This window comes from Manis pentadactyla, chromosome 9 (assembly GCF_030020395.1).
Source record: "Manis pentadactyla isolate mManPen7 chromosome 9, mManPen7.hap1, whole genome shotgun sequence".
In the NCBI taxonomy this organism is placed as follows: domain Eukaryota; kingdom Metazoa; phylum Chordata; class Mammalia; order Pholidota; family Manidae; genus Manis; species Manis pentadactyla.
The window spans coordinates 124052326-124077198 of record NC_080027.1 but is presented as its reverse complement, the minus strand read 5'-3'; the positions used below and the strand labels follow the sequence as shown (position 1 = coordinate 124077198).

General features: G+C 52.0%; 1 protein-coding gene and 1 long non-coding RNA gene across 3 annotated transcripts in view; one reads left to right on the top strand and one right to left on the bottom strand.

Annotated features, from left to right (window-relative positions):
• The window catches only part of LOC118924655 (uncharacterized), a 183332-nt gene that overhangs the window by 99496 nt on the left and 58963 nt on the right, over positions 1 to 24873 (top strand). The window lies entirely within an intron of this gene.
• On the bottom strand, positions 5457 to 16160 carry FMOD (fibromodulin). Its single transcript, XM_036909604.2, has 3 exons — positions 15245 to 16160; positions 11619 to 12604; positions 5457 to 7324 (listed from the first exon to the last, which is right to left on the bottom strand). The coding sequence occupies exons 1-3, from the start codon at positions 15274 to 15276 to the stop codon at positions 7173 to 7175; spliced, it is 1170 nt and encodes a 389-aa protein (XP_036765499.1). The 5' UTR covers positions 15277 to 16160; the 3' UTR covers positions 5457 to 7172.

Sequence of the window (24873 nt, the reverse complement as noted above, 5' to 3'; positions counted from 1 at the left end):
ATGTCCACCCAGAACTTTAGAATGTGACCTTATTTGGAAACGGCCTTTGCAGATGTAATTAGTTAAGGATTGAGATGAGATCACAATGGTCCCTAAATCCAATGCCTGGTGTCCTTACAAGAAGAGGAGACAGAGAGACGCAGAGAAGGCAGCCACGTGAAGACGGAGGTAGGCAGAGATGGGAGTGATGCAGCCACAAGCCAGGGGGCGCCAGGAGCCGCCAGGAGCTGGAAGAGGCCGGGAAGCATTCTTCTCTAAAGCCCTCAGAGGAGGCGTGGCCCTGCTGGCTCCTTGATTTTGGATTTCGGGCTTCCAGAAATGCAAAAGAATAAATGAACTAAAAAATTGTTTTACGCCTCCCAGTTTGTAGTATTTGTTATGGCAGCCCTAGGGGCTAATACCGTTGCATTCTGCAGAATCGAAAACAGACGCAAAGCGGTATTAGCCAGAATGAAATATTTCTGGATTAAGAGGAAGGAGGCATTTGTATGAGTCAGCCTTAATTTATGTAAGGACACCCTATACTGAAGCTGACATCTGTTACTCCACAGAGTCACGGTAACAGCAGCTGTAGGAACAATGTACCCCACAAACCTCCTTCCACAGATCTCTTGAAAGGAAACCCTGTCATGCATTTGGCCACTCAGTATCTGAGCCCTTTATTTATTTTGGGTCATTCCCCACCACATGAGACAGCCGGACCCCCACTGCTGAAGGCGAGATTGCTGGACAGTCGCTTTCTCTGTTCCGCTTACTGCTGAGGCATTAGCACACAACTTGGTTCTGCCAACTCAGCCTGGATTGGAAGCTAGTGGCGTGCAAAAGCAGGGCCTCGTGGGGTCCCCTTGGCAAGGGCAGCTACATCCAGATCACACAGGCAGGAGGAGCAGTGGCTGCTGAAGGCATCCATTATGCCCTCTTCATGGCATTGATGGAGTCAGCGCCAATGTCAGTGCCCCAGGGGTGGGGGCTTGGGGTTGCATGGACATGACCTTGGGCATCGTTTCTGCTGCAAGCCTGATTTTGGAGCCCTCCCAGAGAGTCTGTGAGCTACCTGATATGCACCCCTTTGAAACAAGCAAACAATGAACACATGAGTTCCTTTTCTGCCTAATCAGCTAAATTCAATTTCCATTGTTTGCAGCCTAAGCATTGCAGTGGACACAAGCCCTCCCTCGATCTGATGATCTGACCCTCAAGTGGTCCCTGTTGATTGTATGTTTTAGACTTCTTAGGACACACATACTTCTAAGTATTTGGCTTTATGGACCCACAAAGACATGCATATTGTGTGAAATATGTTATAATTTTCCATTCAGAAAATGTGATCATTGAAGCCAATGAGACGCATTGTGTATTTTAAGGTGCCTGTGGGCTGAGCCTGCACATGTGGAAATGGGCCGTGCCCACTGGCCTACCATCATCAGGGCTGCACTGAGCCCACTCCCTGTTGTCATAATGCCACCTCCCCGACTAACCTCTGCTCCTGGGCTTGGAGCTGCTTGTGCACCTGACACCCACACCACACACATCTGGTTCTGCTTTGGGAGGGATTGTGGCTCCTTCTGAAATAGTTTTCCCCACACCTTCCCATGCAAACTGCCATCGCCGGCTCTCATATCTGACTCAGATCTACCCCCAGAACTGCCGACAAAGCCTGGCGTTGGTGACATGCATCTGCTATCATCCCAGCCTGCCTTCAGAGTCTTAGTTTGCTAAGACCCATGGCTCTTGTGACACATGTTGGAGGAAACGGGATAATTGGGGTAGAGCGTTCTCTGCTGATGGGTTTTAATAGGGTTCAAGACTAACCCCACCTGCTTTCCAGTGCTTTTGCTTATGTAGGTAGGTTTTGTTATCTCCTCTTGGGACTCTGACCCATTTCCTGTTATTTCTTAAACTGGGCCAAGTGTAATTATTTTCTTTCTCCTCCAAGTGTAGTTGGTAACCCAGACACAGGGTGGAGAAGCTCATTTATTGTTAGTGTTTGCAATTCCTGTTGGAGCCCAGCATGATGGCAGGGGATGCTTGGTGCCTTTGTCCCTTCAGCCTTCCTGGGATGCCCTGGGCAGCCATGACTTGGTTCAGTCTCTGTGTCAAACCACATGTGGGCTCTGTCCCAGGCATGTTTCCAGGAAGGATCACTAGTCTGGAAACTCAGGCTGCCATGGGATCGAGCCATGTGCTGGCTCCCTTTGGGCACAACATGGTGGCCTGGGCCGACCCGAGGCTTGGCTGGTGGTGGGAGACACCATGTCTGCCCACTTCCATCTGTCTGTGGAGGACTTTCTGGGAGGGTTTGAGAAGGTCTGCACAGGATGAATCTCCTGATGACACACTGTGGGTGTGGACCCGGCCCGGGAGTGCTCGACTGACTGGGTGGCTGAGCTAGTGGCTGACGGAGTGCGTCTGGCTCCCAGCGAGAGGGTGCTCAGGCTGCTCCTGCAGCGTCTGGCCACCCAGACCTCTCCATGCCTCCTCTCCTGAAAAACGAGGAGTTACTTTGTCCAAACACTTCATTCGCGCTTATATCAATCTGCTCACGTGTTCTCAAATCAGCTGCCTTTTAAATGGCTAAGGCAAAAGGCATGTTTGTATTATTTCCACTGAACTCCATAGCAAGCACCTTGAGAGCGTTACATGCATTCTTTCATACACTAAACGCACCAACTATTGACATTATCTGGCTCAGAGTTTGGCACACAGTAAAAATTTGTGGAGTGATTTAGCTGTGCTCATAGAGAGAAAAGACCATGGTCTGCCTTCTCTTCCTGCTTTCCCTGTACGATCCATCCTTCTGCCTGTCTTTTCATGGCTTAACTTAGACAGGGTCTATGAACTTTGAGGAGAAAACACTCTATCTTTATTTTTCAACTGAAGCTCAGCATTCCCTTTGATTCTGAAGGTGATGAAGTACCATAGTATCAGCACCCCTGAGGCTTTGTCACCAACTGAAATCACAGATATTTTTATACCGCATTACAGTTAGTGCAAATACTTCAGAATAACATTTATGCTAATCAGTAGTCTAAAATGACTGTAGTAAGACCTGTGGCTAGCTTTTATTTATTGCATTAGTAAAGAAATGTGTGTGTGTGTGTGTGTATGCTATATAAAATGTATATATTCTATGTTTTGGTAACTATTTCAGTGTGTTTGATTTCCTTTGGAACCCTATGTATTTTATTTCATACCTTTAAAAACATTTTGAGAAGAGGTCCGTAGCTTCACCAGACTTCTGAAAGGGTTCACAATACACAAAGGTCAAGACTTCCTGGCTGTATCTTGCCTTCTGACACCTTGATTTTTGGTTCGTGTCCAGTGGAGCTGGGGGCTGAAGAAAGCAGGTTGGGAGAGAATGGGCGTGGCTTGAAGCCCTTCCTGTTTCGGAGAAGGCACTGATGGTGGGAGGTGAGATGCTGCCCACGAGTGGCTGGGAGACGGAACCGGGAGAGGCCTATAAGGCGGGCTCTCAGATGGGGGGCTTGGGATGTTGATCAACTTCCTTGGTACGTGTGTCTGAAATAAGAGAACAAAGGCATGTAGGTGGTTTTACCCTGCTTACATGTCCACATCACCTGAAACGCTCTCCCTTGTTTAGTTGCCGCCATTTTCGCCATCTCGGAAGCTTCCTCCTGCATTAGGGAGTTCGTACGTGCTTCTACCTTGGCCTGGGCTGTCCCTCCCATCTCATTATCCAGATAACTGTGCTCTCCCTCCGGTTCTGAGTATCTGCCCCCGAACCTCCAGTCTAGGTCAGGCTCCCTGGGAATCCTCCCTTAGGTCTGTGCACTCTCCTTTGCAGCCCTTTCTGTTTTAAGTGCATGATCCTTAGGAGATTATTTTGTTCAGGGCTTGTCCCTCCACTGGACTATAAATCCCCCAAAGGCAGGGGCTGCCTGCATTTGTTCTCTGCAGTATCCCCAATGCCTGTCCAAGGGCACTCAGTAAACATGTATTGATAGAGAGTAAATTTTTATTGGAAAATTTGTGAAGGGACTGTAAATGCTAGCAGAACGGATTTAGGTCCACCAAAAATAAAGTCAGATGGCCCCCCTCCACTTATGACTCCCCATCTACCTCTGAGCCTCCTCTGTACCCTCGTAAGCAGGAACATGGAGATCTTCAAGCTAGCACAGTAGAAACAGCATAGCAAAACTGACGAGCTGAGGGTCAGATCCTGGCCTTGAGCTTCTTTCCTGGGTGACCCCAGCCTCTTTGTACCTCAGTTTTCCCATCTGTAAAATAGGTAAAATAATAGTACCTATGGCATAAAATGCCAGGAATGCCAGTGAGGTAAAATGAATGAAGTACCTAGCACATATTAATTACTGACCCATGGTTGCCTGAAGGAAGAGAGCCCAGCTGCATGGCTAGATGGTTCCCTCTTGCTGCCGTCTTGAGCTGCCCTGGGTTGAGGAACCACGGAAGCCCTGCCTCAGGGCTGGGCCTGTCTCTGGTTTCTTCCCTCTGCTCTGTCTTGGTCGGGATGTTTATGGGAGCTGCTAAGAAGCCAAGCTGAGAGGCAGAGGATTCTTCCTTGTTCTTGGCTAGATCCCTGCCTATGTGTCTGTGTCTCTACCTCCTTCACGTGGCATCTCTCTGAGCTCGAGCACCAAGGCAGATGTGCTGAACTTCATGTCCTTGAAGGGAGGCCAGTGGTTAAAGTTATGATTTCCTTCTGATCTTTTTTATACTCCCATTCCTTCCTAACTCTTGTTCCAGAGAATTATAATCAAATTATTTTACTCTGGCTTAAGATGGACATAACGTCTGTAACATGTTTGGCACAGAATTTCACAGAATATATTAGTGAATATATCTGGTAAATAATATATTCAGTTCGAAAAGTACCAGTTGTGGTTGTTTCCCTATTAAAAAATAGAGGGTTGTCCCATAATGCCTAAGGCTTGTCTGCCCTCATAACGTATATAGCATTTGTGAGCACATGGCACTTAAAGACTTTCCTGAAATGTGCACTCAGAGGTTGACTGAAAGAACCAAGGGGCTGAATGCTTATTTTCCTCTTCAGGCCTAAACGGGCTTTGCAGTTCGACTGCCCTCAGTTCTGCACAGTTGCCACTAGAGGGCAGGAGCAGCTAAGACAGCGCTCAGGACCTGCCAGGCCCACAATTACTGGGTCGACAGGGGAGTCCGGTTGAAGGAGAGAAATGTTAGGATGATGGGGAAAAACCCCGTTGTTCTTTATCTCTTGGAGACTAAATGTTAGAAAATATAAAGCTGATGGGATTGAAATTAGACTTAAAGGAGATTTTTCAGAGCAGTTTGCTTCCTAGAGTTTTTTACTGTGACTTTTTTTTTAACCCCTTACTTACATCCACCCGAGCAGAATGGGTGAGGAAGTGGACTCTTCTCATCCAAGGCCTATGTGACCACCCTCGGTCTCCTTAAAGTAACTCATCTGTGTCTGCCTTAAATGACTACATTCTCCCAGATGCAATCATAAAATAACTTTATTGGTCAGGTTAGCCACCACTCATGCTCCTCCTGTAATAAAGATCCTTTATAGAGGCATGATGGTGTTCACATGCAGATGCTTCCCGAAGAGCCCTGGGGCGGGGGGCAGCCTTGCCCCTCACCTCAGAGCTCCTTTGCTGCAATGAGCTGGTTTGGCTTTTGTGGATTTCAGGGTCTGGAGCAGGAGCGGAGTCCAAGGATCCCACCCCCCACCTCACCCCTTCACGGCTCAGGGAAGCCGCTAAAAAGCAGGCACCGTACTGGGGATGTAGTGGCATCTGGGCAGGGACCAGACTAGGGCTAGCTCTCCTTCAGCAGCCCCTGCCCCTGGCTGCCCAGATGGGCCCATCCCAGTAGTGCCCAAAAAAGCAGCAGGGTTGGGCCCTGGGCAATATTCCCTTTCAGAAATGGGAAGAATTAATTGCTCTCCAGCCAAGCTATAAAGCAGCAGGCACATTCAGAAAGGAGGGTATAGCTCAGAGATGCGAAAGCACAGCGTTTCATGCTCAGTACAGGCAAAAACTGGTTGCTTAGCCTGGGCTTTGCAGACCCAGTGAGTATCTCCAGCCAGAGCTTTTACTGTTAACTGTGTGGCCTTAGGACAAATCAATTAATACAGAGGAACCACAGCCTCTTCCTTTGGACAAGCAGGCTGGTTCAGGGCTGGTGGGGGTCTGTGTCTCCCATCAGGGTGCAGACCCTCCTGCTTGGATAAGAGGAGGATAAACTACCTTCCTCATGCTTTGAGACCCATGTGGCCTCTGCCTGTGAGGGCAAAGACCCAAGTAGGATGCTGCTGGGGACACAGAGAGCTCTGGGTGAGGCTGCTTCCTCAGGTCAGCCCATCAGAGTGTGTTTGCCCCGTGATGGATGCTGACAACAAGCAGAGTCTGGCCTTTCCTGTTTTGAAGTCTGATCCACCTTCAAAGAACTGCTCAGCTGCTAAAACATAGTACCATAGATTTATCTAAGCCCAAGGCTGGTTGCCTCCTCTCACATCGGGCCTTGAATATTGTCATCATACCAGTGACCCTCTAGTCTGGTGGGTTTCAAGGAGAGAGGCTAGGGAGGCAAAGAGCTGACTCCCGGTTTCCTTCCAGCCTCAGACCCAAGTGTGAGTTCTCTGCACAGGCTACTGGGCACATACCCACATGCCTTGGCATCCCCTGCCTCTGCCTAAGGCACTGAAGAGGTGTCTGTGGAGCAAGGTTAATGGACGAGGTGGATTTAGGAGGCAGTTGGGCAAGAGGTATATTCTGAGGAGCAGTGAGTGGGAGCCCACAGTAACCACATGACCAGCCTGGTCCGTGGGGAGCTGCCAGGCACTGCTCAGAGTCAGGGGTTGTTGGGAGAGTATGGCTGTGTACTGTAGCCCCAGCAACTCCTACATTCATGACACCAGATCACCAGGAAGAACTTGAGGACAGTGAGATTTCTGGGGTTGGGACTTCCAGGGACTGCTCCCTCTGCCACCACTCCTGTCCTGGAAAGAGAGCGTTAGCCGCATCCATCAGCAGAAGGCTGCCTGTCCCCGGACCCCGCCTTGGCCTGCCTCCAGGGAAGACGACTACAGAGAGAGCCTTGGGGTCCTGTCACATGGCCTGTCCCAGACCTTCCAGCAAAAGCCAAACCAAACCGTCAAGCCAGATGCAGTGGGGGCGGGGGCTCTCGCCCCTCGCCCAGTGCCAGGCTGCTCAGATCTCGATGAGGCTGGCAAGGCGCAGGCAGAGGGGTGCATCGGCTGGCACTGCGCTGCGCTTGATCTCGTTCCCGTCCAGGCGCAGCACCTGCAGCTTGGAGAAGTTCATGACGTCCACCACCGTGCAGAAGCTGCTGATGGAGAACTCTGTGGGGACAGGAGGGAGGGGGTGGGCGGGAGAAGTCCGGATCAGGGACCCGGACCCACAGTGGGGCCAGTCAGCCTCTGTGAAGCTGCTTAAATACGTCTGAGGCCTGCGATGGAACTGGGCTGGGTGGAGCAGGCATATTCCAGGATCAGTGTCATACCGGCTTGCACCACGAGGGGGCAGAATTAGGGACAGAGAGGGGCCTCTGCCTGCATCGGCAGCTTCATCTCCTTACTCTGCAGTTCATAGACTGTCCTTGATTTTCCTCCCAGCCGAGACCCGATCTTTTCCCATCTGTGGGCAGCAGGGGGAAGCAGAAGATAATCAAGACCATCCCTAGCAGCGTTGAAGTGCGACTGCTTTTGGAGAGCGAGGGCTTTGCTGAATTGCTATGAGAAGGGAGGCTGGGAAATGGAGGGACTTAAGTGTGGAATGTATTTCCTGACACTTTGCGGACAGCAGAAGTGGCAGGAAATCAGAGAAAGGGCCTGGGCCCAGAGGCAAGTGTGTGTGGGTGCCCAGCCTTGAAGGGGCAGGCATGTCTCCTTTCCCAGGACTGCCAAGGAGTGAGCAAGGCCCCGAGGCTCCAGGACACAGAAACTCACGGATGAATGAGGCTGCTCTGGACCCCAAAAGTCAAATGAGAACATCCCCTCCCTTCTGCATTTCATAGGACATATTTTACCCCCATGTTTTTAATCTCAAAGCAAGTTGCCTTTTTTGAGAGACCCCCCCCCCCAACCGAGACCATGAAATCCTACTAGATACAATGGTTCCATTTGCTTATAACACAAGTCCCCCTGTCACCATTTTCTGTTCTCCTGGCTGTCCTCTTGGACAAACCAGCCACTTCTGGCTCAAATCTACTGGGTCAGGAACCTGAAGGGGAAAACCAAGAACTCAGCCCAAACTCCGGCAGGGACAGAAAAAGTCACCACTACAAAGGGCTTTGGTGAAGCCACCCATGGGTGGGTCTCCTGAGCAGATGGGGGCCTTGGCCTCCACCCCGCTTGGTCAGGAGTGTGTGTGAGCCCTGACCGGCAGGACACGGACGAAGGCTTTGTGGCTTTCCTCCCTGGGGCAACCCTGGAAGCTGCCAAGGAGGGAGAGGTTATGGGTGTGAAAATGCAGGTTGCAAGAAGGACGGTATCAAGAGTTTCCAAAGGCTGATGAGGAGAAGGTTTTGACATTAGCACCAGCAGTTGTTTTCAGTGTCTGACCAAGAGGAACTGGGGCCAGGCTGCAGCCCATTCACTTGCACTGCAAAGGGAAGAAAGACTGAAAACCAGCCCCCCAAAGTAACGAGGTGCCAGACAGAGTGGAGGAGAGGGGGATACCCTTCTTTGGAGAGCCCTCAAGGTGGGGTGGGGGCGATCTGGAATGCTTTGGGGTGTTTCCTTTGTGGTCCCAGCGAATAGACTGAGCGGCCTTGAGGGTCAGGTTGGAGGCAGAGCCTCGACCAGGGGCTGAGTCTGTGGTGTCTGCGTGGAAGGGGTGGAGTGGAGTGAGCTGGGAGAAGTAAGGTGGGCCAGCTTGAATATCACCTCTGCCTCCCCTGGAAACTGTGCTAGAGGCTGCCTGACAGATTCTCCACCCAAGCCGGGGGCCCTGAAATCTGCTAAAATCCTGGATCTCAAGTGTGCATACATAAATATGGGGGATTCTTAGGGGCTGCCAGATGTGCACTGTGAGGTCCAGCCCCCCGTTTGTCCTCCCTAAGCTCAGGAATAAGACAGGGCTTCTGCTTGGATATTCTGGGGGACATTTTCCAGCCCGGATTAAATACTGACATAAGTCTTTCCAAATTCCTCCTGCTGAACCCTCCCCGCTCCACTGGATCCCACAGCTACTGAATAATATTCCGAGCTGTGTTCCCTTGCTGTTGCCAGGCTGGAAAAATTGAGGGAGAAGCTGATGGAAGGAAGAAGGGGGAGGGAGAGGCTGGGGCTGGATCTGCCCACACACCCTTTAGTTCCTGTCCTTTTCTCTGCTTCCCCCTCAGAGGCGCGCTTCTAGCCCACCTTCTCCAGCCCCCAGGCCTCCAAGCCCACGACTGGCTGTGCGGGGAGATGTCCCCCACACATTCTAGGAGAGGGTCTGAGCTTGGGAAACTGTCTCTGCTGCTGCTGGACTGAATCAGAGAGATATTGCTCATGTTCTCAGCCGGAGATGCCGGCTCTGGGTCCTTGGCTGCAAGGGGTAGGTGCTCACAGTTCTATACCATGTAGTCTGGGTGACCTGAAGACATCGCTTTTCTTTTTCTGTGTCTCAGTTTCCCCATCTTTGCAATGCAAAAACCAGAACCAAACCAAACCCTGCCTGTCAACTCCAAAATGGCAATGAGAAGAAAAGCTAGTGAGAGCTCTTGTCGTGGGTTGCCTTTTTAATTGCCAGGCCATGGACCAAGCACTTTACATGGGTTAAGTCACCAAGTTAAGAAAAATCGAGTTGAGGAATTGGTGTTACTTTGCCTACAAAGAAGACTGGGAGAGAGACTAAATGATAACTAGATAAAGGGGATTTGGCTTAAATTACACAACAAGGGATTTGAGATAGACACTAAACATGTTTAGGTTGTTTGATTTAGGGGAGAACTTTCTTGGCAGACTCAGGGCACTTTACTGAAGTGATGTGTCTTCTGCAGAGTGTTTGGAAGTGGCGGACCACCTGTGTTTGAGCAGCAGCTATGGTTCTGCGTAAAGGCAGAGCTGTGACAAGATGCTGTGATAAACCCTTTCCCATCGTAAGTTCTCCGTTGGGTGGTTAGGCAGTCACTAATGGGTTCTCTCTTGGACAGCTGCTCTTTGCTATCATACTTTCAGGGTCAAACACAGCATATAAAATGACATTTCTGATGGGACAGTCCTCCTGGGTTCTGAGTGGCTGGCAGTTAAGTAGTGGTGCCTTCTGGGTGGGAGGATGGACAGCCACAAGTAACCGCAAAACGCTCTGCAGCATTGTGCCATCTTAGAGAACCACCTCCCTTGGGAATAAGGACACCCCAAAGACAAAGAGCCTTTCGATATGAAATGGTATGGGCTGCCCAGGATGGTGTCTTACACTTCAGCCTAGAGGACCAGCCACCTCACTGTCAACCTCTGGGACAGGGGTGTCTCCCACTCTGAGGGCTGTCCAGCCCGCTAACATCTTGCCAACTGACGAATCTCCGTCCCTATCAGCGCTTTGATGATGCTGTTTGCTCTCAGCAAGCTCCACTCCAGAGCCCTTTGCCAATGGTCCTGAATGAGTTCCTCTTTCCCTGGGGAGAGGGGGACTTTGCTGACAAAGGAGGGGAGGTTAAACGCTGGCTCAGGACCTTCCAGCTGGGATTAAGTCATCAGAGGCCCCAGGGTAATGTAAACACATTCTGCACACAAGATCCTGAGATGGGGCTTACAAGCAACTAGGTGATCCAATCTGAAATGCATATTTTAGTTCTTAGAGGCACAGAGGCAGCCCTTCTGGTTTCTGAACAAATTTGCTGGGAAGTGCTTGCCCCATGTCCTTGCCCCCGCACTCCCACCCCAGGCTTTGTCGTGATCTGGCTGATGTTACCCTAGGTGGACCTCCGCCTCCGGCCAGGCGCTCCTTGCACTCTAAGGAGAACCGAGCAGAACAAGTGCTGCATTCAGCTCCGAGAGGCTGCATATTTTTGCCCAACAGCTGTTAGGTTTGAAAAACAAATAAACACTCAAACACAAGACGAGGCTGTAGAGGCGGGATGGGTCCTGTGGAATCAGAGAGTGCATCCCCTTCTGGGCCAGTGAGTAAGAGCAGGTGCTATGGTTTCTCAGCATCCACCGTCCTCCCCAGATGGACCCTAGAAGTTCAACTTAAATCCCCCTCTCTCTGAACTGCTTTCTCCCGAACCTCTGCCAACTGCTCTCACTGCTCCTCAACACATGACCCCTTCCTCTCAGACACACGAATTTCCTGGCTGTCCCCTCCAGGTGGCCTGTTAAATGACTGCTTTGTTCGTGACAGTGCCACTTCCCAGAATGGCTTTGTCCCTTGTTCCTCCAGTCCCTGCTCACTTATCTGTCAAGACGTAGATCGAAACTGACCTCCCCTGGGAAGTCTTGTCCGTGCCAGCCCGCTCCCCACTGACTCCTCCAGCGTGGCTGTTTTGTCTAAAAGCATGCCATCTTGTACCTCTTGTACAGGGGTATGGCTTGCTTTCCTGGCTGTGCATGTTGGGTCCCCTATTTTTATTTCTTTTGTGTTGTCAAACTAAAATAGGGTCTTTGCAATGACACAGGCAGCCACCCCCGTGCCCCTCTGCCGAGGTCTCACCATTGATCCTATTCCCTTGGAGGTAGAGGTTCTCCAGATTGGTGCTGACTGGGGGGATCTTCTGCAGCTGGTTGTAGGAGAGGTCAAGCTCAAGGAGGCTGCTGGAGTTGAAGGTGTTGGAGGCCAGCCCATTGTTGGTGAGGCTATTGTGGGACAGTCGCACATACAGCAGCTTGGGCGACCCCCGGAAGTAGCTGTCAGGGACAGAATAGACGTTGTTGTGCTCCAGGTACAGCTGCTCAAGGGCAATGGGCAGCCCATCCGGCACCTTCCGGAGGTGGTTGTAACTCAGGTCCAGCAAGATCAGTGACCTGAGGCCCCTCATCGCACTGCCCACTTCCTGGATGTCATTGTGTTGGAGGTACAAGGCCGTGAGGTTGTCCAGCCCCTCCAGAGCGTTGCTGGGCACCTTCGCGATCTGGTTGTGGTCGAGATGGAGCTCCCGCAGGGACCGAGGCAGCGGGCCAGGCATGCGCGTCAGGTTGTTGTGGTCCAGGTACAGCCTCTCCAGGTGCCTCAGCTTGGAGAAGATCTTTTTGCCCACCTTATCGCTGGTGATCTGGTTGCCATGGAGAGCAATCCAGAGCAGCCCCGTGGCGTTGTCGAAGACGCCTTCCTGGATGGAGGAGATCTGGTTGTTCTGGAAGTAGACGTACTTCATGCGGGAGGGGACGAAGGGCAGGTACTTGAGGTTGCGGTTGTCACAGTACATGGCTGTGGGGAAGTTGGGTGGGCAGTCGCATTCCTGGGGGCAGTCACGGGGCTCTGGTGGCGGCGGAGAGCCGTAGGCATAGGCCGGACCTTCCTCCACCCCATAGGGGTAAGGCTCATAGGGCTCATAAGGGTAGGGGTCATAGGGGTCGTAGTAGGTGGACTGCTGGCTGCGGAGGTAGTGGAACCACCAGTGGGGGTCTTCGTCGTACTGGGCCCGAGAGACGGAGCAGAGCCCTGCCAGCAGCAGGAGGGAGGCCCACTGCATTTTGTGTCTGCAGGAAGGGAGGGAGAACAGAGCAAGTGGGCTCAGGTGAGACTCTAGGGAGGCAGGGAGGCAGGCGAGGGGAGCCTTAGGCCTTGAGCTACGCACATCTGGCTTCTGCATCAAATGGCTGAGGGCAGGAGCCTGGCTCTCGCTTCCTCCATGCCCTCTCCCAGTGCCAGCTCTGCACACTCGGTCCAGCTGGCCCTGGCTGTCGGGGAAGCTAGGTCCGTTTTCCCTGGTCACAGAGTCACAGAAGCAGCCTTTGGGATAGAAGGAACTGGAATGGGGGACACTGCATTTTTTTGGAGGGGCAGGTCCTTGGCGGCCTCCAGCAACCTGAAGTTTCTGTTGGGGAGGCTGGAAAGCCACAGCAATCCCTGTTGGGAGGCTGGGGGTGCTGGGTGCCTCTCAGGCCTGAATTCACATCCAGCTTGGACTCCCCAGGGAAATAATATTTTCCAAGAGTCCAAGCAAAAAGCCCTCTGGCTCTTGCATGTCTCTGGGAAACCTCCAGAAGTGGCTCGAGACCTCAAAGGGGAAGATTTGAACTGCTTCTGAAAGCGTCTCTGGTCTCTTGGGCAGGCTAGAGGCTCCTGGTTTGAGTCTCTGGGGAGGGGTGTGGTCCCTCTGCAGCCACCATAAGGCTTGGGCTATCCCCTCCAGAGGGCCAGAGCCCGTCACGGGCTGCCGGCCAAGAAAACCCTCTGGTTAGCAGTTTGTGGCGGACGTGCAACTTGACTGGTCTTCGTAACAGTTACAGGTCCCCTGCAGCCTGGGGGCGCTGACGCCCAGGCGTGGCACCTGTCCTCTGGAGTGGGCACCATGCACGTGGAGTCTGAGTGGGCCCTTTGGCTGTCCCCTGGGGTGTCTGTGCAGTGCTGCCTCTCCTTACGCTCCACCTGGGGCATCCCGCAGAGCCAGAACCAAGGGAGGGACACTGAGCACCGGGGTAGGAACTCACGCTTGCTTGTGACGTGGTGCTTGAGGGGGACTCTGGCATCCCCCTCTCCCATCCCAGCTACCTATGATGACACCTGGGTTACTGGTCTCTGGTAATTACTGTGTTCCTTCCACATCGCCAGGCAGCCTGTTGCCTTTGAGCTTGGATGCTAGTGAGATGAGAACGGGGCAGGCTTGTGGAGAGACACAGTTTGGGGGTCATCTGGGAGGGAAGCCAAAGATACGGAGCATAAGGCACGATGGGTGGCCTATCAGGCCTGGGCATCTGACCCGGACACCTATAGCCATTGTACTGTGGCCCTTGTGAGCAACGGGCACCTTCCAGAGGTGCGAGCATCACCTTTGGACAGAGAAACCTGAGAACCTTTCTTGGTTCAGGGAGAGTCACATACCCCTGATGTTGCTGTGGACCCTGCTGGGGTTGGCAACTGTGGACAGGAGAAAGGAAGGAGTCCAGAATGCACCATCAAATCCAATATACTGATGAGAAGAACGCTGACTGTGACACTCAACCTAGTCACATTCTGGCCACCCTCCCGCTGAGGCCCCAGGTGTCTCTGTGTCGTGAAAGTGGTTCCCTCAGGCCCCCTTCATTCCATCGGCCTCTGGGCTGCAGAGGAGAGGCACTCTGTCTCATCAGGCGGCCTCAGGCCTCAGACAAAGAGCCTACAGTGTTCCTGAGAGGCCAGCTCAACTGCCTGCCAGCCGGGCACGCTGGCTGGGCCTGGCTCTGGCCAGGAGAGCAGGCGGGTGGAGCGGCCCAATGCCAGCAGCACATTTTTCCATGCACAGCCCTGGGCTGCTAAGGCCCAAGGTGGCTGTCTGGAGGCTGGCACAGTGAGCCTCTGTGTCCATTTCTCCTTCCAGACTGGGCACCTTGGCAGACAAGCCACCATCCGCTTCAAGACTCCGCTTTCCAGGGGCTGCTCCTGCCCACGTTGGCCTCTGCTCAGGCATCACTGCTGAAAGGGTTCGGTGGGGACTTTATGAACCCCACCCCCATCTCTTAGCAATGTTGCTCCAGGATCGTGTATTCTTAAATGCCCCTGACCCCCAGGGTTAGAGACACCCCCCCCAACCCTGGCACTGGGCTCAGAGTTTTGTGGGGGGAAGGTTTTAGGATTGGCACCCTGGGAGCGCGTACTCAGGAGTTCTGCTGTCCTTCCAGTTCTCCACTCAAGGAACCATCCCTCCCTCCTCTCAGGGTTGAGGAGGTCAAACCGGAAGGGAGCCCCCCTAACCTGGACGGGACTCCTCACACCTCCCCACACTTGGTCCGTCCTCCACGCTTCTCACCGAGCAGCACAGACACACAGACACTCACGCAAACTGCACACCACCCCCTGACACCCCCACCCCCACCACGGCATTGGGGGACCGCAGTCCATGGCTAGGAGAGACCGTAGGCACACGGCTAGGCTGGGGGGGTTATAAGCAGGAGGCAGACCTGGCTTTCCTGGGCACCTGGTCCCCCATTTCCATGCCTGGGTGTTGGAGGAGCCCAGCAGCCAGGAGGGAGCTGGAGGGCCGAGGGGACTGTCGGACCCCCTTCTCCGACTCCCCCTGTGCCTCCCGGGGCCTCCCGGGGGGCCTGGCCCTGCCTGCCCCTCCCCACTCCGGCCCCTTTCTTCTGTGTCCTTTATGAAGCCACCAGGGACAGAAACTGAAGCAAAGTGACTGAACTTACCTTGAGCTGATCCTTTCGGAGAGTGAGCGCATCCCTCTGTCCGGCCTCCTGGGGCTGGAGGACTTGGGGGGAGAGAGGGGAGTGAGGGTGTCTACTGAGGGTGTGCGGGTCTGTGCCAGGCCGGCGGCCCGCCCCCGAATTCCTCACCAAATATCGTGAAGAGAGGGGCTGAGGAGCCGTCGCCTGGCTTTCTGGGCTTGGCTGCAGGGGCGGAGCTCACACAGCCCCGGGCAACCCCTCTGGCCGCCGGACGCTCTGAAAACCACCTCTTTCCACTCACTTATCTTCCCTGGAGCTTTGGCAGTTCTGGGTCTCTTTCTGTTGAGTGAGTTAGTGGGGCCCTAGAAGTTTTTTTGTACAGTTCCTTACGAAGTGTCTGGATTTCTCATTAAACCCACAAAGACAGATGCAAGGATGGGAGGGCCAGGATTTCGGAAGAGGCGCCTTAACTCTTTCAGCAACTCTTGGGTCCCCCAGAGAGCCAGTTCCCACCGTTCTCGGCTCAAGCGCCCCCTACAGGCAAGTGGCTGAACAGGTGGGTGCCAGAGCAGGACAGGACCCGGGCTGTAGCTCCAGTTCTGTCCCTGACCAGTGTCCGCTTGTCTGGGCTACGGGCTTTCTCTCTGCACATTGGAATAAATGGAAAGGAAGGGAACCTAACATTTGTTGATCACTTACCATGCACCAGCTTCTTACATTTTCGTTTAGTCCCCTGGCCACCAACGGTCTACTTTCTGTCCCTGTGAATTTGATTATTCTCGGGACCTCGAGTAAGTGGAACCAAACAGTATTTGTCTTTTTTTGGCTGGCTTATTTCATGTAGCATGATGCCCTCAAGATTCATCCATGTTGTAGCATGTACCAGAATTCCCTTCCTCCGGTGTCCCGTTGTATGAATACACCACATTTTCGTTAGCCCTCTCTCCGTTCATGGACATTTGGGCGGAAGAAGTGTCCATCTTAGCTGTTGTGAATAATGCTATGAACATGGGTTTCAAATATCTGAGACCCCGATTTTAATTATTTTGGATACATACTCAGAAGTAGAATTGCTGGATCATATGGCAATTCTATTAAAAATTTTTTAAACCACTATACTTTTTTCCATACCAGATGCACCATTTTACATTTTCATCAACAGTACAAAAGGGTTCAAATTTGAAACACTCTTTATTTAAAAAAAAAAAACGATTTAGGAAGCCTCAGATTTGAATTTGAAGAATTTAGGTGTCAAGTTAGATAACACTTTTGGTTACTTTACAGGTTTGAGCTGTGTAGGCTCAGAAAGGTCTTTGTCAGGGATCCACTCTGCAGACTTATGAAGAATTTTTAAAAGAGATTAAGCATAATGAATGGGCTTTTGCCCACCACCTACTAAAAACTAGATGATTTACTTATGTATCTTACCTAATGATCACAGTAGGTATTTCTGTGTTGAAAACAGGGGCTTAGAGGTGTAGAGTGGCTCACCAGAAAGTAAGTGGTAAAACAAGGATTTGAACCTTGATCTCTGTGACTTGAATTCCCACATCCAAAAGTCAGAGCCCTGGTGGAGTGGAGGGGGTGATGACCACCCTGTCAGGGGCAGACTCAACTGATATGCAGCCCAGTCTGCTGGAATCTGGGGACAGGGGACAGGGTGTACAGATGAAAGGGAGCTCCCTGCTATACAGGGCTTCTCTTCCTGGCCTTGCGTATATTTCATTTTGATTTAATAAATGTGAGAATGTACTCTGTGCCTGACAAAATAGAGCAGATGTATATGCAGCAAACTCTAATCTCAAGAATGAGGCGTAGTGGCCTCAACATGAGGATAAATAATGCATGGAACTGTCTCATTATTTTTGAGCCCAAAAAGTAGTCACTTTTCAATGGAAGACACTGGTTCTGGCAACTGAGCCGGAGAGACACTTCTTATATGGGCCTATGGGAACATCCACCCAACAGATGTTTACTGTTTAAAATTCCAGCATGATGACTGATAGTGCACTTACTAACCACGAAAGTCAGTAGAGTCTGGGGCTCAAACAGTGACTGGGATCCTTTCCAACAAAACTCCACCAGGAAACCCAGTATCTCCATGTGGGTTTTTGACCATTTAGAAAGCAGTGAAATTTGCACTGAGTCTTTAGTCATCTGTCCTGTTTCAAGTAGGCTTGGGAGGAAGAAAGGAGAGAGGAGATGACTGGGGTCAGGTCAGAGGCAGCGTTCTGGGGAGTCATGCGCTGTTCAAAAGTTCCTTTGCCAGCGGGTTCTGATCCCCATCTTGACGACTGCTGTTTTGTTTGCCTGGTTCCTGGATCTAGGCCCTCTGAGCTTGGCTTCAATATGGGAAACCAAGTGGGGGATCCCGATGTCCCCCAGATTGCTGAAGGAGGTCCTTTTGGGACACTGGTGCTTTCTGGGAGGTGTCAAGCCAGCACTGCCCGGTCACCAAACTGCAAGCACATTAAAGAGAGAGGCTGTGTTTTCATTTCTGTAGCACCCATGCCCATTGTGTGCCTTCCTATCCTGGGCATGCACTGCCTGGAGCTTAGTAGGTGATCAGTAAAGGATTGTGAAATGAGTTGTATTTTTGTCTCCTGGCAAGGTATGCCTGTCTTCAGTACCCAGTGCGGGGGTGCAATAACCACCACCACGCAGGCCAGGAAACCCCTTAGGCCTTCAGGCCAATTAGACTTTCTAGGGGTTCAGACCACTGCTATTTCCTCCCCACGCAGAAAAGTACAGGTTAAGTCACAATCACTAGGTAGTCGATTACCTCTGATGATGGACCCACCCTGACTGGAAGGGACAAAGTGCCTGAGGACTCAAATTCCCACCAGCAAAGACACAGTGGCACTCCTGTGGCTGCCAGACCCTTTCTCTTCATCCCCCGCAGGCCTCAGCAGCCTGTGTTTTTATTACAGACCCTGCTCCCAAACAACCAGGAGATGGGGGGTAAGACTGGACGTCCACGCAAGCAGAATTAATGAGTGGTTGGAAGAAAGGTCATGATAACAAACTTGGCCCCCCTGCTGGTCCACCCTGGAAACTCTTGACGCCAGACGGGTTGTTTGCCAGTCTGATGCTTCGACAGATCAGCTGGGCTACACTAGCCCTAGGAAATGTTTCTCCTGATCCCCTTGGCACTGAAGGGTCATTAGCAGTCCTCACCGTGGATTGTCTCCTCTTTCCGGAAGGATGAGACAGAGATGTTGGATCTGGAGGGAAGACTTGTTTTCTTTTGAATGCAGGAAGAAGCCCTCAATTTTCACATTCTGGGAAATGCATTGAGGGCTTCAGAATTTCCTCCTCACAAGCTCTTTAAAAACAAGACACAGAACAGCCTTTCTCTCTTAATGGATAGCATCTCTTATTTTTATTGTCTAATTACTGTGTGGTTGGTATAATTAACATGATGATGACATGATGGATTTCAGAAGACCAAATTCTAGAAAGTATTAGTGTATTTGAATCAGGAAAGGGGCCTTGGTTCAGGGAGTGAACCTAAATGGGGAAGGGGGCAGAAGAGATACCTGAAATCTGAAGCCTGGAGGGTTTGGTCCATTAGTGACTCGGTACATGACATCCACCTTTGTTCTGCAAGTGGGCTAAGGACTAAGAACAGACTGTGCTGTTGTAGAGGACTGATGGGAGATAGATCAGTTCCCAGGATGCTGGCTCCCGTCTGATGGTTACCCGGCTATAGGTGAGACCAGGCCTAGATATTAGCTCTAAAATACTAGCTATCATTTCTGAGCTTCTCACCGCAACCCTAGCCAATAGGTATTATCATATCTTATTTTTACAGATGAGGAAATGCTAATTAATTCGTTCAAGACTGCATAGCAACTAAATGTCAGAGCTGGGATTTTAAACTTCTCTGCCCCCTTCTAGAGTCTGAGTTCCTAACCACCACTATATATATTCAGAATCTCCAGTGTAAAGGAAAAAGCATGAGTTTGGAAAAGATACGTGTTCAGAGTCCAGGGCTACCGCTGTTGTCTCGGTGACTTCGGGCTCATTGCTTCAGCATCAGTGAGACTCAGCATCCTCGTTTGTAAAATAGGGGCCGTCGCCCTAGCCTCATGAGATCTTGGGAGGGCCAAATGAGATGAAGAATACAGGCTCCTAGTAGGGAGCCTGCCACAGGTGGCCCTTCAATAAATGGCAGCCACCTTTGGTTATTTTAATAGATTGCAAGCTCCCTGAGGAGGGAGGCAATGTCATTGTGCCAGTCAAGTGTCTGGCATGTATTAGGCCATTTCTAAGTATTAGTTGAATAATGAAAGATGAAGAAGATGGATTTTACTAAGGGGAGTAATCTACGTAGGTAACTTAAACCAATCACAGAGAAGCTAGCTAAGGGTCAAGGTGGGACTTTCAGTGGCTGGAATTATCGAACCCCTCCTCCCAGGGAATGGCAAGAGAGGTAACTGCAAAGTCAGGGTAGAACTCTCTACAAACTTTCCATGTTTTATAGAAAAATGTCTTTGGGGGATAGATAGGGAAATATTTTACTTACCCAGGGGGTAATGGGAAAGGTCAGGATCTGAGAGCCAGGAACAGAGCAGAGAAGATGCCCCACCTTCTCAGACAGGAGTTTAAGAATCAGGTTTGGGGTGGAGAGATGGCTTAACAAGAATGATACATAATCAGTAGCACCATTCTGAATCCCCTTGGGCTGAGGAAAGAGGTTAACTCCTACCTGGGGATGGACAGGGCTAATTCCTCAAAGCAAGAACTGGTGACATGGGCCTATCCAAAGGTCTAAGGACTTGGATCTAGTTCTATTAGAGTTCAGTGAAATCTAGGAAGAATAGTCCTTAATAATGGGTGAGATGTTTGAACTCTAGTTTATTCTATTGTCTGCTTAACTCTGTATGATCCCTGCAGTATAGCAATAGTTTAACAAACAGAAATAAATAAGGAAAAGCTCTTAAAAACAGAAAGGGGTTTAGGAAAGGCAGTGTACTGTTATCTTGGAAAGGGCATGGATTTTGAGTCAGGCAGAATGGCTTTGAATCCCAGAAATCTGGAACATGTTCCTTAATTTTCTTGGTCCTCAGGTTCCTATCTGTAGAATGGAAATGGTTAATGCCTAGCTCATTAGGTGGTTTTAAGTCAATTACAATTAGCATAGCACCTGGTACATGGGAGACACTTAGAAAAAGTGACTTCCTTTTCTTATCTTGGGTGTTTGTCCAGGAACTAGTTGGTGGGGTAGAAAGGAGGCCCTATGTCCTAATCTATGGGAAGGTCAGAGGGAAGGTGATTTTTGGAGGAATGTTGGTGGTAGCAGGTTGGGAAGAAAACAGACTAAATGCCTGAAACCTGTAGGAAAAAGCAGAACTGAGAGTTAGCAGACCCAAAGGGTCTAGGATTCTGATGGTACAGTCCCCCATTTAAGAGGAACGGTTCTCAGCCCCTGCTGCACCTGGGAGCCACTGGGAGCATCGTGGAAAACGTCCAGGCCCAGGCCCTCCCCAGATGAATGAAATAAAATCTGTGCAGGTGGGGCCTGGCATCTTTTGATTGATTGATCGATGATTTTAGTGTTCAGCCGGGTCGGAGAGCGCTCTCTGGAAGCAGAGGGCCAGACACGGTGCGCTCTGTAAAGGAAAGGTCATCGCTTAGACATCTGGCTGCCAAAGGAGGGGCTTTTTCACACTTTCCTTTAGGAAGAACCTGGACAAGGAAAGGAGAAAGAATGTATGCCCTCCAGTGATCAGGGGCACAGTGCAGAGCGGCCCACTCAAGCTGTGATCTCACATTTGATGTTAAAAAATCATGTGAATTTTGTATTTTGTTCTGTAAAACATTCATGTTTATTTCAATAAAAATCCTCCCACACCAAAAAAAAAAGCTCCTTAGATAAAAATAAAAATTCTAGATATACCATGCTTCTCTGGGGGCTTTGTGAATGCCGGCAGTCCCGAACTGAGCAGCGCTGTTCAGGCCATGCACCTTGGCTGGCGAGCGGCCTGCGCCCCGGAGGGAGAGCTGGGGGAGCTGCCTCTGCGCACACAGCCCTGCTGCAGGATGACCCAGGGCGGGGGCGACAGAGCCGGCTCCCCTGCGCTGCTGGAGCCGGAGGAGGGGGCGCAGCTGCTGCTTCCACAGCTTTCCTGCTGGAGAAACTGCCAAATGGCTCCCAGCCAGGCTGCTTGAGAAGTTTTGCAAAGAAATATACATTTCTTTTCCAGTCCCCATGGGTGATATTTCCAAGAGAATTTGCAAGAATAGAAATTGTTTTGATCTTCAGTCGAGATACAGAAAGTTGTGCACCCTACCCTGGCTTCCCACTTCTTAGATCCCCAACTACCCTCGTGAGAGAATCTGCTTTCTCCCCAGCCTCCCCCAGCAGCCAGCCTCACGGGGGGGTTGTGAACCTCACCCCTTAAGGCATTTCCCTCCACCCCACCCCCTGCACTTCACTCCGGCCTGCCCCCTCCTACCCCACTGCCCTGCCCCCTGCAGCCGCCCATTTCATCACTTCCCACAGAACAGTATCTTCCAGAAGCAAACGTGGTCTGGTTTGAGGGGACTGGGGGGTAGGTGCAGGATTAGAAGGAGGGTGCCCTCCTTCTGGAAAACAAGAGGCAGCAGAGAGAACTGATTTTTAGGCTCTAGGCTAGGTGCTCACCATAGAGCATTTCATTTAATCTTCATAAAACCCTGAAACACAGTTACAATGTTCTTCATGTAATATGTAAGGTAAAGTGAGGCTCAAAGAGGTGAGCTCAGATTTAAACTGAGCCCAGACCTGGGTGAATGACAGTATGAATGAGGGGATGGGGGTATGAATGAGGGGATGGGGGGCATGAATGTGGGGGCAGGTCGATGAATGGGTGGATGAGGGCCTGGAGTAAAGTGGGAACCAAAGTCAGGGCTCTTCTGACCACACCTGCCTGCCTGAGGGTCGCAGGGGTCGTTCCCTCAGGGAGACACACCGAAGGAGTTTTCCAGGCTCCCGCAGGCAGCACCAGCTCCCCGCCATCCTGACTCTCCTGCTGCAGAGGCAGTGGTGGGTGAGGCCGGCACCACAGGCTCTTGGCATTGGCCTTGAGACCTGCACTGCAGCCCACAATTGTCTAAGGCAGGCTTCTGTGCCCACCTGGGGATTTTAATTAGAGAAAAGCTCTCCCAGAGAGCCCCAGCTCCGGCAGGGCTGCTCCTGGGCTCTCCGCCCTGGAGTCTGGGATGGTGGGATGTCACCTGACCGGTGCCCTGGGCCCCCTCACCTTGTCTCTCCTTCCTCCTGAGCCAGGCTTCGTGAGAACCACGCCTGCGGGGCGCAGAGGTGCACGGGTGATCTGTATGCTTTCTCTTTCTCTGTATTCTTCGACTCTGGCCCTGATTAGAACTGGCAATGGAGAAGGAACAGCTCCCCCAGCTCCGAGCCATGCCTAGGCCCTTGTGAGTATTCAGTGAATGTTTGATAAACTGCACTGAGGTGACAGCTGCCAGACACACCACCCTGCCTTCCCAGGGGGAGGAGAGGAGGGAGACAGGGAGGCCTTGTCTTTGGTTGTCTGCCGTGGGCTGGTTGGAGGAAATGGCCGGCATCACCAGTTGGCGGGATTTTCTGGGAACGAGCGCCGTTGGCTGGAAGGGCCTGAAGAACTGACAGGCTCGTAGCTGGGAGATGTTCTCACCTAGTCACCCCACTGTGCTCAGAGATGGCTCTGCAGCCCGGCTGGCAGCCCTGAGGAGGCCCGGAGCGGTGCGGGCGTGTCATCGGGCGGCATTTTAAATGAGCGGAGACAGTGACTGGGGTTTAAGACACGAAGTTGATGCCTTAATTAGTGTCCTCTTCTCTGCCTTCAGAGGCCCTCTTCTAATTTAACTTGGCAGGAGGGCCGAGAGGCGAGCACCAGCTGGTCGTAGGTAAAGGGAAATCAGATTTCTTTCTTTCTTTCTCTCTTTCCTTCTTTCTTCCCTCCCTCCCTCCCTTTCTTTTCTCCTTCCTTCCTGCCTCCCTTCTTTCCGTCCTCCCTTCCTTCTTCTTTTCTTTTATTCTGGATGCTTCTGGAACCGCAGAGGACCGCCTGCCGACAAACCCTCCTCCCTTCTGCATCATTTGCCCCCTTTGGTTCGCCTCTTATGCCTGTTGGCCTGTGGGCACTGGGGAGGCGCATGGTGCAAGCAATTGACCGGCATGTGCCAGCCCCCTCTCCCTTCCCACAAAACCCATTCAGACCACTGTCTGTGCCCCCCGAGGAGGGCCAACCACATGGCACCCCTTGGCTTCAGCACCGTGCTCTCGGCTGACCGCAGCTCCTCCTGAGGTCCCAGTACCTCCCAGGCGTGGGGGAAATGAAAGGAAACTCTAAGCAGTCACTTCCTAAGTCCTCCAGCTTCCGGGAGCTGAGTGGCCTTGGCCACCAGGTCTGGAACCTCAAGTGCTGCTGGCGGGGCCCGGGGCAGCTCTGTGCTAACTGCAGCGCCAGCCCGGGGGCAAAGGGGTCCGGCGGCTTGAGCTCTCTCCCACTTTCAGCTTTGTGATTCAGAGAGGTTGCCTGGCTCCACTCATCTGGGGTCATCAGGGAGTGGCCTCAGGGGCAGTGGGCCGCTCATCCAGAGGTTGGTGACCAGGGGCTGCTAGACCCCTGCATCCTCTAGCGCTTTAAAGCAGGACATGGACGCAGAACAGCTGTCGGCTCCTCCCGCTTGGCTGTCTGGGAGAATAGCTGACACTCTTCTCTCCCCCTCACGCACACTGCCTGTCCACCCAGCCCCACTGGGATCTTATTACAGAGTAATAAGTACCATCACGAAGTAATAAGGGGGCAATCAGCAGAGGGGGCCTGGGTATCAACCCAGAGTGCCCAGAGTGGCACCGATTTCGCCACCCCTCCTTCCCATGGTTCCCGTCCAGCCCCACCTCCTCTCCTGACCCCTGGACTCCGGGGACCCTCCGCAGGGAAAGCAGTACCCTTTAAGTGCTTGGAGATCAGCAGCCGAGGCGCTGCCTGGGGAGTGTGGTGCGTGAGTCATTAGCTGCAAGCAAGTCCTGCCTGTGCGTGGGTCATGGCTGCCCCAGCAGCTCCCACTCCCCGCTGGCCTGCTGCCTGCTGTTGTCCCTGGAGCCTGCCTTAGCCTTTCTCTGGGCCCTGATGGGCACTGCTGTGTCTGAAGAGGCACAGTACAGACAGGCACTCATGGCACTTGCTGGTGATTCCCTACCATCCAAGGTGGCCGACTCAGGAGCTCTTGGCCCTTCTGCCCACTGAGAGGTGCTGCAGAGGGAGCTGTGCAGATGCAGAGCACCCGGCTGGGGGCACATCAGTGCCCATGGCATGGCCAGCCTATGCCTGTGCAGTCTGGCAGCAACACTGACCCGGGAGGCGGAATCTAACCGTTCGGGGTGGAGCACGGCCGCAGTGTGCTTCAGAGGAGGGCTGAGAAGCTGCCTCTCGCCCCTCTCGTTTTAGAGGCGTGAGCTAGCAGTGGACACGGGCGGCTCCACACTGCAAGGACTTCCACATGTATGTATATATTCTGTGCATATACATATATGTGTACATATATGTGTATACTCTATGAGATGAAGTCACATAGTATACACTCAGCCATTTTACAGTGTGTAATCAATCAGGGCCATGAAATGCATTTGCAATGCTGTGTAGCCACCTCCACTCTGG